Source organism: Lissotriton vulgaris, chromosome 1_1 (assembly GCF_964263255.1).
Source record: "Lissotriton vulgaris chromosome 1_1, aLisVul1.2, whole genome shotgun sequence".
NCBI classification, from domain to species: Eukaryota; Metazoa; Chordata; class Amphibia; order Caudata; family Salamandridae; genus Lissotriton; species Lissotriton vulgaris.
In genome coordinates, this window is record NC_141685.1 from 1146685450 (window position 1) to 1146697463 (window position 12014).

Consider the following 12014-nt stretch of genomic DNA (forward strand, 5'->3'; position numbering starts at 1 on the left):
TACTTGAAAAGTAGATTTCCAACCGGAGCGGAGAAGTTGCATCCGAACCCTGTGGCAGAAAAATACAATCTAAGGATGGAGTCGATGCCCATGTGCACTATCATTCAAGGGAGAAGTCACCTATCTTGTGACTACAAAGAGTTCTTCCAAGACGACAGCAACATGCAATCATCCGAGCCCAACACCAGGTGGTGATCTAATGCTCAGTGTGAGATTTGCAGCTCATATGCCTCGAACATAAGCGTCCTGCAAGTCCAACGCTACCAACCAGACTCCAGGGTTGAGGGCAGACCAGACCTGAGCGTGCGGCAACATTTTGAACTTCTCCTTCCGGAGGAAGCGATTGACGTTCCTGAGATCCAAGATAGGACGCAGGCCTTTGTTCTTCTTGGGCACCAGAAAGTTGTGGGAATAGCAACCAGGAAGTAATTCTGGGGCAGGAATGCACTCGATGGCACCCTTGGACAAGAAGGCTGAAACTTCCTGTTGGAGAAGGGCCAGGTGATCCTCGGACATGCAATGGTACTGAGGTGGCATGGAGGGGGGGGGTAGTCTTTAAGGGGAGGGAGTAGCCCTTTGGAATATCTGCAGAACCCACCTGTCCGATGTGGTGATGCGCCAGTGGGGGAGGTGATGACGGATTCTGCTGCCCACTGCCGTTTGGTGCCCTGGAAAGTCGGACTTGGAGGGTTTGGAGGCTGATGCAGAGGGGGCTGTGGCGTACTGGCCCGCTCGCTGGCCCCCAGAACCTGGCTGTGGTTCTCACGTCCCCGGCCGCGCTGGGGCTGAACAGCCTGCACCAGCCTGTGACTATGGGCAGGACGTAATGGGGCACCCCTCCCGTAGCCGCGAAAGGCAGACTGCACAGGGCGGGTGGTGGCGAGGCCCAAGGACCTGGCCGTAGCTCAAGAGTCCTTAAAGGGCTCTAACGCATTGTCTGCCTTGTTGCCGAAAAGGCGACAGCCATTTAAGGGCATGTCCATTGGACATCCTCGGAAAAAACAGTCAAACACAACGAGGCGTAGTGCCGAAGGGCTACTGATGTTGCAATCGTCCTGCCAAGTGCATCGGCGGTATCCAGCCCACAGCGGATGGTAAACTTTGCTGAGTCTCGCCCTTCGGCACTGGGCAGCACTTGCGCCACCGTATCCCACACAGAGTGCGAATAACGGTCCAACAGACCACCAAGCTCTCAGGGGTAGGGTGTTGGGAGAGGAAAATGGGGTCACCTGGGGCCGGGGTGGTGGCATCAGGCAGGCAACCATCCTATCCACAGGAGCCCCTGTGTTGTGCCTGGACCAGGTGCCCAATAGGATGTCCCTTAGGGCTTCACTGAACAGCAGCAGGGGCTCCGAAGTGCTTGCTGCCGGCTGAAGCACCTCTGTCAGAAGGTTAATCCTGACTGCCCCACCGTAGGAAGCTCGAGGTGGAGAGACTCGTCCACCCTAAGCAACACCATTACGTATGATGATCCTTCCTCCATAGCCACGGAAGGAGGAGACAAAATGCCTAGGTCTGGGGAGGTATCCAGACCACTGGCATCACCCAGTTCCTCTCTACAGTCCGGCTTGTACTCCAGCTGGTCTGTCAGAGGGTCACCAGACCCCCTCCCCGTCTACCTAACACATCTGGCTGCCAATCTGGCAAAAAATGGCCAGGGTGGAACACAGGGACAAAAGTTCCCATCGGAGCCAAATCTGATGTCGGTCGGCGCCGGTTCGGCTCCGTGTCCACGTCGGGGTGGAAGCCAGGGTCTACACCGGCTGGGAGTCCAGCCGGCGTCTGCTGCGGACGTGGTGCTGGTGGAATTAGTGCCGGTGTAACTAAGTCTTGTGGCGCCGATCCGGATCCAGGCCTGGATCAAAGGGGTACCTGCGGTGCCGAGGCCGAAGCCGCCGGTGTCAAAGGCCTAGGGCCCCCAGCCGAGTCCGCGGAGCGCAAAGGCATGCCGGCGGAGTCGGGCTTCCGAAAGATGGCATGCATCGATCCCAGTCCCAGGAAGGCCGGAGTCGACCCTGAAGGCTCCGCACACGGAGCAGCGGGAGGGGCACCACCCGCACCCTGCGAAGCGTCGGCTGACGGACGAGGGGGAAGTCGAAGAGCGACGATGCTTCTTCGACTTCTTCTTTTGCTTCGCCTTACCTGACCCCGAGTGCGAAGACTTAGACAACGAGTGGTGGTGATGGCTCTGTAATTGGTCCTGCGACTGGCCTCGAGGAGCTTTCAGGACTGCTCCCGCAAAGACTTTGGGCCATGGTTCGGCAGCTGGAGCACGACTTGGGGTCGTGGTCGCGCTCCAGGCATTAGAGGCCCATGCGGTGCAGATCAGTTACCGTCATCAGTCGGGTATAAGAACCGAAGGCCTTGAAACCGGGCTTCCCTCGTGTACCAGGAGTCGATGAAGACTCAAAAACAAAGTCGACAAAAGTCGCAAAAACTCAGTCAAAAAATGACTTGCGTACCGGTCTCTCCGGATCTGCGCTTGCTGGCGCGGAAAAAGAAAGAACTGACGTCAGCACGTGATAGCAGCGTCTAAGTAACTTCTAAGATGTTATCTTGGCAACCACGACGCCGGACGTGGAGTCGACCAACGCCACCTACCAATGCGCAGGGGTACTGCTTACGAAAAACTTTCCGGATCCAGTCTAACGCCTTGGGGATATTCTAAGGTAAGGAATCTATAACTAACTGTTTCTTTCAGATTCCTCTGTATCCTTCAGTATTCCAATACTCTTTTTGTTTTTGCAAGGTTTTTCCTCGATTATCTCTTTATCCAAATCTTCCATCTTCCTGGAGCACCCCCAGACCAAAAACAGAACCTGAAAATGTCAACCATGATCAGCGGTTTACGCATCGCATTTCTCAAGTCACAAGGTGAAGGACATACCACCAAATGGTGCTCAATGACCCTCACAAGCGGAAAAAAGGGGACTACAGAGAAGAGAATTTAGGACCCAACCACTAGATGGAGAAATAATGGACAGCATGTGAAGACCAAAACGATTCATGCTGTAAAATTGAGGTTATAAAGCCAGGGACCTTAAAGCAGTTACACCTGTTTCTACCCAGTCTAAATTGTGTTGTATGTACTGCAACAAGCTCACCCACCATCCCGGGAGCAGGTTGGATCAGAGTCCAATATCAGGAGAAAACTCTACAGATTGAAATCCTTGAGTGACACCAACATGTAGGGCATGATGACTGCGACTCTGCTTGCATAGAGCCACAATTTGTTTAGTCGCTACTGAAGTCAAAAGCACTCCAATGTAACAAGTTTGAAGAAGCATACTAGAGAGCAGGACAGCATCCTGGCAAAAGGCCCTAACATAATACCCCTCCACCACACTCCACTACTGAACAGCAAGACAGAACCCCATTTTTAAAGAGACACACTAGCGAACACGGCAGCTAATAAAAAAAAAACCACACACACATGCAAAGTCCGCCATAAACCAAACAGAAACATTGCAGTCAAAGGCAATTTCATTTAATATCATCTGTTCTTCTTTCAGTTGGTTTTACTTACATTAAATACATTGGAAGGTCTGCAGCAGAACTCCAGAATCTCATGATTGTTATTAATGCAAAGGTGGTGTTCTCTCAAAGCAAATACAAATGCAATGATTCCATCTTTCAAAAAAAAGTACGGTTCCCCAATTTGGTCCAGGTATTCAAACATACTGGCAACATAATGTTGGCAACTGGGAGAGAACTGTACAGACACAGACAACAGTTGCTCAAGGCCAGTTCTCCCAGCCTCACGGCCTGCTAAAGAACAGTTCATCCACCCCCATAGGCCATAATCCAGTAATAAGGCCTTCATGTTGTCTGTGCGTCAGCTGCATGATTACCTGTTTAAAGGAATGGGGATTAATCTTACAAAAATGTTGTTTGTGTGCATAACTTGTCAAAGTTTCCCTTTGCTCCAGACTAAAGTTATTCTTGACTCCATGGCATCTGAGTCATTCAGCTTAGCTGCCCAAGTATGATCACTGTGCCAAATTGTTAAGTACGCTGGACACAGCAGGAAAACGAATCTCCTAGACACTGTGCCTAATCAAGAACAAGAAATTTGGAACGGACTAGGGCAGCAGTGTTTTTGCTAAGTGCTCTTTGGGTGGAGGCAACATTGACCTGCTCAACCAGGAAAATACTTTAAAGGATGTCAATAACCATAGTATGCTTTACGGAACCAAAGCAAAGGCAAATTTTAGAAAATGCGCGCACGCAGTTGCTCCCTGTCTTTGAGCAAAGGCAGTCGGCCTTCTGCTTCCCTAAGTCAGTCTATGTTACAAACAGGAAATGTTCAGGTGCACCTACTTCTGGGACAACAAATGAGACAACGGCATGGACACTGAACATAGAATTATTTCCCGGGTGGAACAGTGCTTTCACATTCGGGCAATCCCATACCAAAAAGTCTCTCCAACTGTAGAAATCTCTCTGAAATAGGACCCTTGCTTTGTTGCTGCACTGTGATCCTGAGCCTCCATTTCCTCACCGATAAATATTTTTTGCTCATCAGACCTGGATGGAGCTCTCACATGCGCAAACCAAAGTAAGGACACCTCAGTTTCTCTCCTACCTGTTAAGTCAGGCTTTTAAGAGCCTGGAATAAAATAATAAGACTGCTGAGGTAATATTCTATTCTGAGAGCAAGCTGTGTTGATAGATGAATACACTATACTTGGGAAGCAACCAACATAGCACTGTGCACTGGGCTTTAACTTTGGGTGCTCAATAACCCTTGACAAATACCTGCTACAACAACACAACATCTAGGCGCAACTTACGCTACTCTGTGCTCGGTGTGCGTCTAATATCCGCCACCATTTTCTAGTGACACCTTCACAGCATGTGCAGATTGGTCTTTCAGTCCTCCCTGCTGGCACCCACAGCTCTGTGCACTTAAGATTAACTAAGGTAGCTTTGGTCACCTAGAGTGTGAAGTACAATAGGAACTCGCTATGTTAAAAAACGAAGACTCCCAGGTCTAAACTTTGCTCCGCTGTGAGACTAATGATGCCCTCAGGTGACAGGTTTCCAAGGCGTCAGGAGGACACCAAGGGACAAAATTGGACGAAGGATATAGAACAGTCATACACAGACTTCTGAGGGTCACAACAGGACATGAATGTGAAGGTGTCGGCCTGCACAGTCCAATACCGACACCAGAAGTCAAAGCTTCACAATCTGAGGGGTTCACTGCCGGTGTAGAGTCAAACACAAAGACATGTTCAATGTCAGAAGGCTTTGTAGGTAACAACAATAGATGAAATAATCCTAACGGTGAACTGTTCATACATAGAACTCTTGATACAAAGGGACACAATCCTATGAATGACAACTTTTCTCCCATGTGGCGATAAGGTAAGAATTTAAACTGGTGGCTAAGTGCACGTTGTACAAAGATATAACTTTGACATCCGACAGGTGCCCCAGTCCCATTCCAGCCTTGTACACAAGTATGAGCAGCCCCAAAGTCCTCAGAGAATATTTCACAGCTAACTTTTAGAATCTGTGTCAGTAAAAAAATAATTGGATATGAATAAACAGGTATGGCAGAGTCGAGACAAAGCACGATGGGATGGTTGTAACCAATCAATGAATGAACGTACAAGTGCACAAGAGTAAGAATGACAGCTAAAGTATTCATTAACAGCCAATATGTTGGTCATTATACAAACTATAGCGTAATGCAGAACTGCAAGGTTGATATCTCATATTATTTAAGCAAAGGTTCTGGATACGAGCTTCCACCAATTATACCCGTAGAAAAATGGTCTGTTAATCCGGGATGGGCCACCTTCACCAAAGGCTTATAAAAAAAGGTGGCGTACTGACACAGTAAAGGACAACAGTGAGCAAGAGGCACTCTTGCCTGCTTGTATGCCAAGAGAAAGCTAGCTCTCACAAAGAGTCAAAGGCTGGGCAGAAATGAAGAACGCTATGAACTGTTATGGTAAAGCAGATCAGGATGCCCACAGATAAGGGCCAGATTTAACATTCAAGCCCATCCACCCTACTCCAACAGACTGCATCATAACCAGGAATGGTTGGCTCAAGAACATGACATTTGTTGAAGTGCAATGTGGGGTAAAGGTGCTGTTGATACCCATACCCCTCACTCCATGTCAGAAACCAATCCAAGTCAGAATAGAGCTTTTCTCATTCTCCCTCACCATCCTTCACTGCTTTGTCCAAAACTACAATGTTGCCCTACACTCCTACATGACCTTATTCAAGGTGAAATTGTGATGGACTAAAGCCTGTTCGGTAACTACTTAAGAATTCAATTTAAAGAGCGGGGGAATCAGTTCTCCCATCTATAGACCAAAAAGAGTACAAGTATGCAACAGCAGCATGCTGCAATTTACATCAGAGTGAAGCACAGTGTAAATATATGCAGAGATGTGCACACACACACTCCTGCACTCCACCACAAAGAAAAGAGCCGGCCAGCACACAACCACACATTGCAATTTACACCAGACGGAGGACGAATGTAAACACCTACCACCTGCAGTGTACTTTCTCCTATACAAGAACATCTACCACCCACAGAAAAGAGTCAGTTTGCACAGTATTAGATATTTTAGTTTACACTGGACGGAGGAGCATCACGCGCATAGACACTCACCCTCCTCTCCCTACCCCTACTATCCCAAAAAATAGAGGCAGCTCTACACACAACCTCAGACGTCCATTTACACTGAAAGTGTAGATGAACGCACCTACATATACACTGCCACCATTCATACAATAGTCTGGCCGCACAGAGCAGCAGACCATATACAAAGGAGGGATGGTAGAAGTGTGCACTGATACACTGACCATCCCTTACAACACAGTTCGTTAGTACATTACATCTTACTGCCATTTATGCAGGACAGGGGAACACTCCAGAAGAAGATACTACTAACATGAGACACAATGTGGTACACTGCCTCAGAATAGCATTTACACAGTAAGGTTGGAGGTAGTGTGTGCACACATTCGCTGTCTCAGACTGCCATTTAAACAGGGAGGTTACACTATGTATGCCTACCTCCCACACAAGTAATGTAACCTGGCTGCCCACTACCACACAGGAGTAAGGAGCAGTGTACTCACACATCAACACAAAGTATATCACCAGCCACCACGCAATTTCAGACAGCCATTTATATAGGAGGAGAGCCGTTTGAGAACACACACAGAAGCCACCCACCCCTTACCTTCCACAAAATGCAGACAGGATGTACACTCCATCCCCAGTCTGCAATTTGTGTACAAGGAGAGAACTGTGCACAGGCACTCGCAGACCAGGCATGTGCACATGCACACATTGGGAATCCATTTTCACACAAGGGTGGGGAAAAAATGTGCATGGGCTCGCATGCATGAACACATTTTTTTAAGACTCCACCCCTGGGTCTCAAACCTCACCGAGCGGAGGTCCACTGCAGTGAACCTACAAGCATAATTGTCAAACTACATTCATTTCCAATGACGCATTCAATTCTATGCTTACAGAGCTGCCAGGGAAGGCATACATAATATAGAAAAGATAGACAAGGTCAGAAGATGTGCAAGTATTCACCTTCTAGTTCACCACTGACAGTAACCTAACCGTCTTCCTGCCCAACAATTAGCTCTCACAAAACATCTCAAATTGAAGAGGCCGCTGGCCATTAATGCCAATGAACTCTTGATCTGACCAAGGCATAAAGTCTTTAATCCCATACACAACACTTGTGCTCCTTCTGAAGGACACACTATGTAAATAATGTTATGGAAGTGTTTTAGACAAAGGGAGAGGTGGATAGCTTATCCCTTGGGGAAAAAAGATTATAAAAACATACACCACAGCAGGCACCTCTTGATAAAATACCACAGAAATAGACAAACATTTGATCACAGAAAATCAGTTTACACGCCTGCAAACAAGGGCCGTAATGTCCTCTGCCGCCAATATCTCTTTCCACGTCTTACAGAACTAATAAAAGGTTACTGCTTTTACACACCTAAGGTAGAAAGTGCAGATAGGAGTCAGACGGAAAAGACGTGGTTACAGCTCAGGGGGGCAGGTTTGTGAGCTCCTTTTACAGGAAGCATAACTATGTATGAAATTGTGGAAGACTCATGTAACCTAATAAAGTGGTAAACTGGAAGGAAAGGGGTTGCATGAAAGGATTGCCATAGGACAGTAGGAGCATGTGTGGAGCAGATACCAAGAAAAAGAGAGTTGCTATCCCGCCAATCTTAAAGTGGGTTTAATTGAATTCCGATGACAGAATGAACATGCAAATTCCTACTGCTTGAAAACGAACCATGGGAGATTAAAGTGTAAGCTTTCCAGAGAGCACTGGTGGCCTGGTACCCCACAGGATACAGCATCGTTGACTAACCCAGAAGACAAGTTGGTCTTTCATGGACACAGAGCAGCAATGATTCCAGGTCTGGATAGAGGAGCATTACAAACTGCCCCTAGAAACACAAGTTTGTTCTGGGAATAAAATAGAGGTCCTCAGGTGCCTACAGCACAAGAGGTTCCGGAGAGGCAGGAAACGATTATTCCGTACCCACTGGACAACAACCGTATAAAAAGAACACATTCTTTCAGGCCCTACGGACACAAGGCCGCTGAAGACTGCTGCGCCACCCCGCTAAATCAAAGTAAAGTAGAGACACTTGGCTTTCATGATGAGTCCCACTGTCCAGCACCACAATCCTGGCCCCCCCCGCATCCCTTTCACTTGATTCCTTCTGGCCCTCCAGCTGAAGAGTGGGGTCGAGACAGACACCGTGGCATTTCAGCAAAGGCAAAAATGAAATGTTAACTGCATGATCCACAGGAGCAGAGAGAACACCCAATTTTTTTGCAGTTTGCAAAAGGAAAGAAAATGTGTAGAAGTAGGAGGAATGGGTCTCCCTCCTAAATTAGTTTCCTAGAAAAATGCAAGAGGGCAGTTGTTGTGAAGACCTTAACACCTACATACTTGATCTTGCGGTTAACAAAAGCAGGGGGAGTTAAGTAGCTTGGGAGTGAGAGGGGCGCTTGGAAATATATTCCTGCATATTAGGATAGGTAGCAGAGGAAAGTGTATAGTTAAAATGTCTGTGGCTATAGTACAAAGTGAAAAGTTTTTGGAAGAGTTTAAGTTTTTTCCAATCTCGCCATATAGGTTGCAGGGAAGGGGAGTGTTTTTGTTTTTGACAAGCGTTAAAAAGTGCAAGTTACGGAGCTCTCGGCCAGGGGGTGGAGGGAGTTCATTCTGGGCGTCTGGTCCTTGCCCCTGTGTGCTGCTGTTACTGGAGGGGAGGTGAATGTGGAAGGTCTTTTGCACTGAAGGGGATGGAGATGTTTCTCTTATCTCGCCCACTCCCAGGATTCTCCTTCAGTTGCTGCAGCATTGACTCTTGTTCTGCTGGGACTGCTCGTGAAGATCCACACCCCGGTTCCTGCCCGCCGGCCCACTCGCGCTCTGCGGTTCGCTTTTTGGCAGCTTCTTTGCTGGAGGAGACAATCATTGACACATCAGTGGACAGTATTACAGCTTTAAGATTGCACAGTTTCAGAGACATCAAAAGGGGAGCTCATTGTCAGCACTACCTATGTGTACCCTTTCTTTTCACCCCAACCCAGGCCTAGAAATAAAATAAACTAAATCAGAATGTTAAAGTTTGTAGATCTATTTAGTGCAGCTTATCACCCTGGAGGGTATCCAGGCGCGGACCATGGGCACGAGGAGCTTAAGTGATTTGCCCGGAATCAAAGGATGTTGTGCCGACGCCGATTCTCGAGCCCAGATCCCCGGCTCCTCAGTCAGCAGCTAGTCCGCTGCGCCACAGCCTCGAACCATCAACAAAAAACACTGAAAAGTTTTTCCAGGCGATTTAAATACTTTTTGTTGGAAGGTTTGCAAAACTTCTCACGCACAATAACAGCGAACTGGTGTGTTCACACATCATGTATGTAAAATGGACGATTGACACTGACAGTGGGTCACTGACGCACAGGGATCCAAAAGCCCATTTGTAACGGGCAAACATTACCATACTTCAAAGGAAGTCTGTGTTGTGGTTCCAAAAACAACAAAGGCCATTATTTACATGTGAGATAGGGAGGACGGCAAGAGCTCAGAATACATTAACTGTAGCATGGAGATTGCAAGAAAGAAAGACGTGCGAGCACTAAACCAGTGGTTCTTAACCTGTGATGAAAGGACCTGTGGGGGTCCGGGAGGCCTATTCAACTGTTTTAAACAATTAGATATTAAAATTCATAAATTAAATTAACATACATACAAATAAAGAAGCAAAATGGAAAATTGTAAACCCCTTTCTATGTCTGATAGCGAATTAATGGACATTTTTCAATAGTATCACATTTGTTTGGTGTATTCTTATTTTTGTGCATTTTGAGGTTCAAAAATATAGAAATAGCTTTGTCCAAGCTTGCCTGGCTTCCAATAACGTTTCTGTGGGCGTCCTCAGATTCCAATAAATATTCAGTGGGGGTCCACAGAAGTCAAAAGAATGAGAACTGCTGCACTACACCATTTCTCTAGCATTGACAAGGAAGCCCTGCCAGCTGAAAACAGACCAATCAATCAGGTTGCATGCACACTAAAAGGAAGGAAGAGAGCTGAACACCAAGCTCTACATCCTCACCCTAGCAGAATCAGAAAATCCACGCTTTAATAACTTAGCCTAACCAAGCAGAATCATTCACTCCAGTCACAAGGGGGAATGCCCCTCAATCCACAGGAAATAAATCTCTCAATTATTACGGCCACTTAAGTTTGCACCACCAATTTTTTTGTTGGTCTTAAAATCACTGCAGAGCCCATATGCCTCGAACATATATTTATTATATCTCCAAATGGTCACATGCTGCAGAACCCAAAGCCAGCCATTAGCTGGGTCATTAATAGCTTATGACTGACGTCAACATGAGTCATAATATCCTTCTCAATCCAAATGGCAGACTTAAAAATCCACCGCTCAAATTAATTTCATATTTCACTATACTAATTCACCACTAATCCTTTATGGGATACGGAGTAGCGCGCTTCTCGCCGAAAAGGCGCTCTGACGCCTCGTCAGCGGTAGTAAGCGCAATATAATTACAATACAATAATAACACTACCTATCCTCAACACACAGATGAAAACTTCAGTTTTGGATGTTTTTCCGGAGCCAACCAGTAGACGGCAGAATAACTCCAAGAATATGAATCTAGAAACGTTCATGCTGCAAAAAGACTGAATATGGGCGCATGCCCTGCTGTCGACAGTTACTGCAACACATTTTGCACCCTAACTGCATCACAAGGTGTTCGCACAAAAATGTAGTGAGGGAGATAGTTCAGCACTTGGTGTGGCAGCACCAATTACTGGCATTCTCTGATGTGGTTCTCCTGGGCCCAACTGCTGCACTTCAACACAGGCAGTCAGTCCACTTTTACCTCCTCCATCCCTGCAACTTTCTGCCCCAAAAGGCTCCCTTTTTTCGGCCACTGCTGCATCCCTACCAACGTTTTCTTTGTCCCCTATCACCACCCACTACACATTTATTGATTGAATATTGCTACCCCGCTATTTGCACAGCTACCAAGGTTTCGGTGTGCACGTGTGACATTTGCCTGATTTCAATGTATTTGTGTATGACAGTTCAATGCCTTAGGTGTGACACTGAGTGACAAGTCATCATAGGTAGAACAAGGCACAGAAGTTCATAAATTAGGGAAACTTTAGAAATTACCCCACATTTTTGCAATGAAAATTTTTAAATGTCCTTAAAACAACACTGAACTGCCTATGCAAGTGGCACATCACGTTGTGTCCTTTCCTTAGCGGCATAGGTATCCCAATTTGATGCCAGATGGAATGAGCTTTGAACAGCTAAAATCTATACAATAATTCTTAGCTAGTAAAGGACCAATCTACACCATTATTAGAATCTGGGAACAGCTTCAAGAGGCATAGTTTACACTTTGAGCTCTGAATATGTATCAACAGATCTCTGGC

The 12014-nt window shown here is 46.7% G+C and overlaps 1 protein-coding gene across 2 annotated transcripts in view; it reads right to left on the minus strand.

Moving 5' to 3' along the window:
• Positions 1 to 3471: 3471 nt before the first annotated feature.
• The window catches only part of RAB5B (RAB5B, member RAS oncogene family), a 237526-nt gene continuing 228983 nt past the window's right edge, over positions 3472 to 12014 (minus strand). For both annotated transcript variants that reach the window (XM_086963913.1, XM_086963914.1), the window contains exon 6: positions 3472 to 9496. In XM_086963913.1, the coding sequence (XP_086820039.1) occupies positions 9381 to 9496 (116 nt within the window). In that variant the 3' untranslated portion in view covers positions 3472 to 9380. The remainder of the gene's footprint in view (positions 9497 to 12014) is intronic.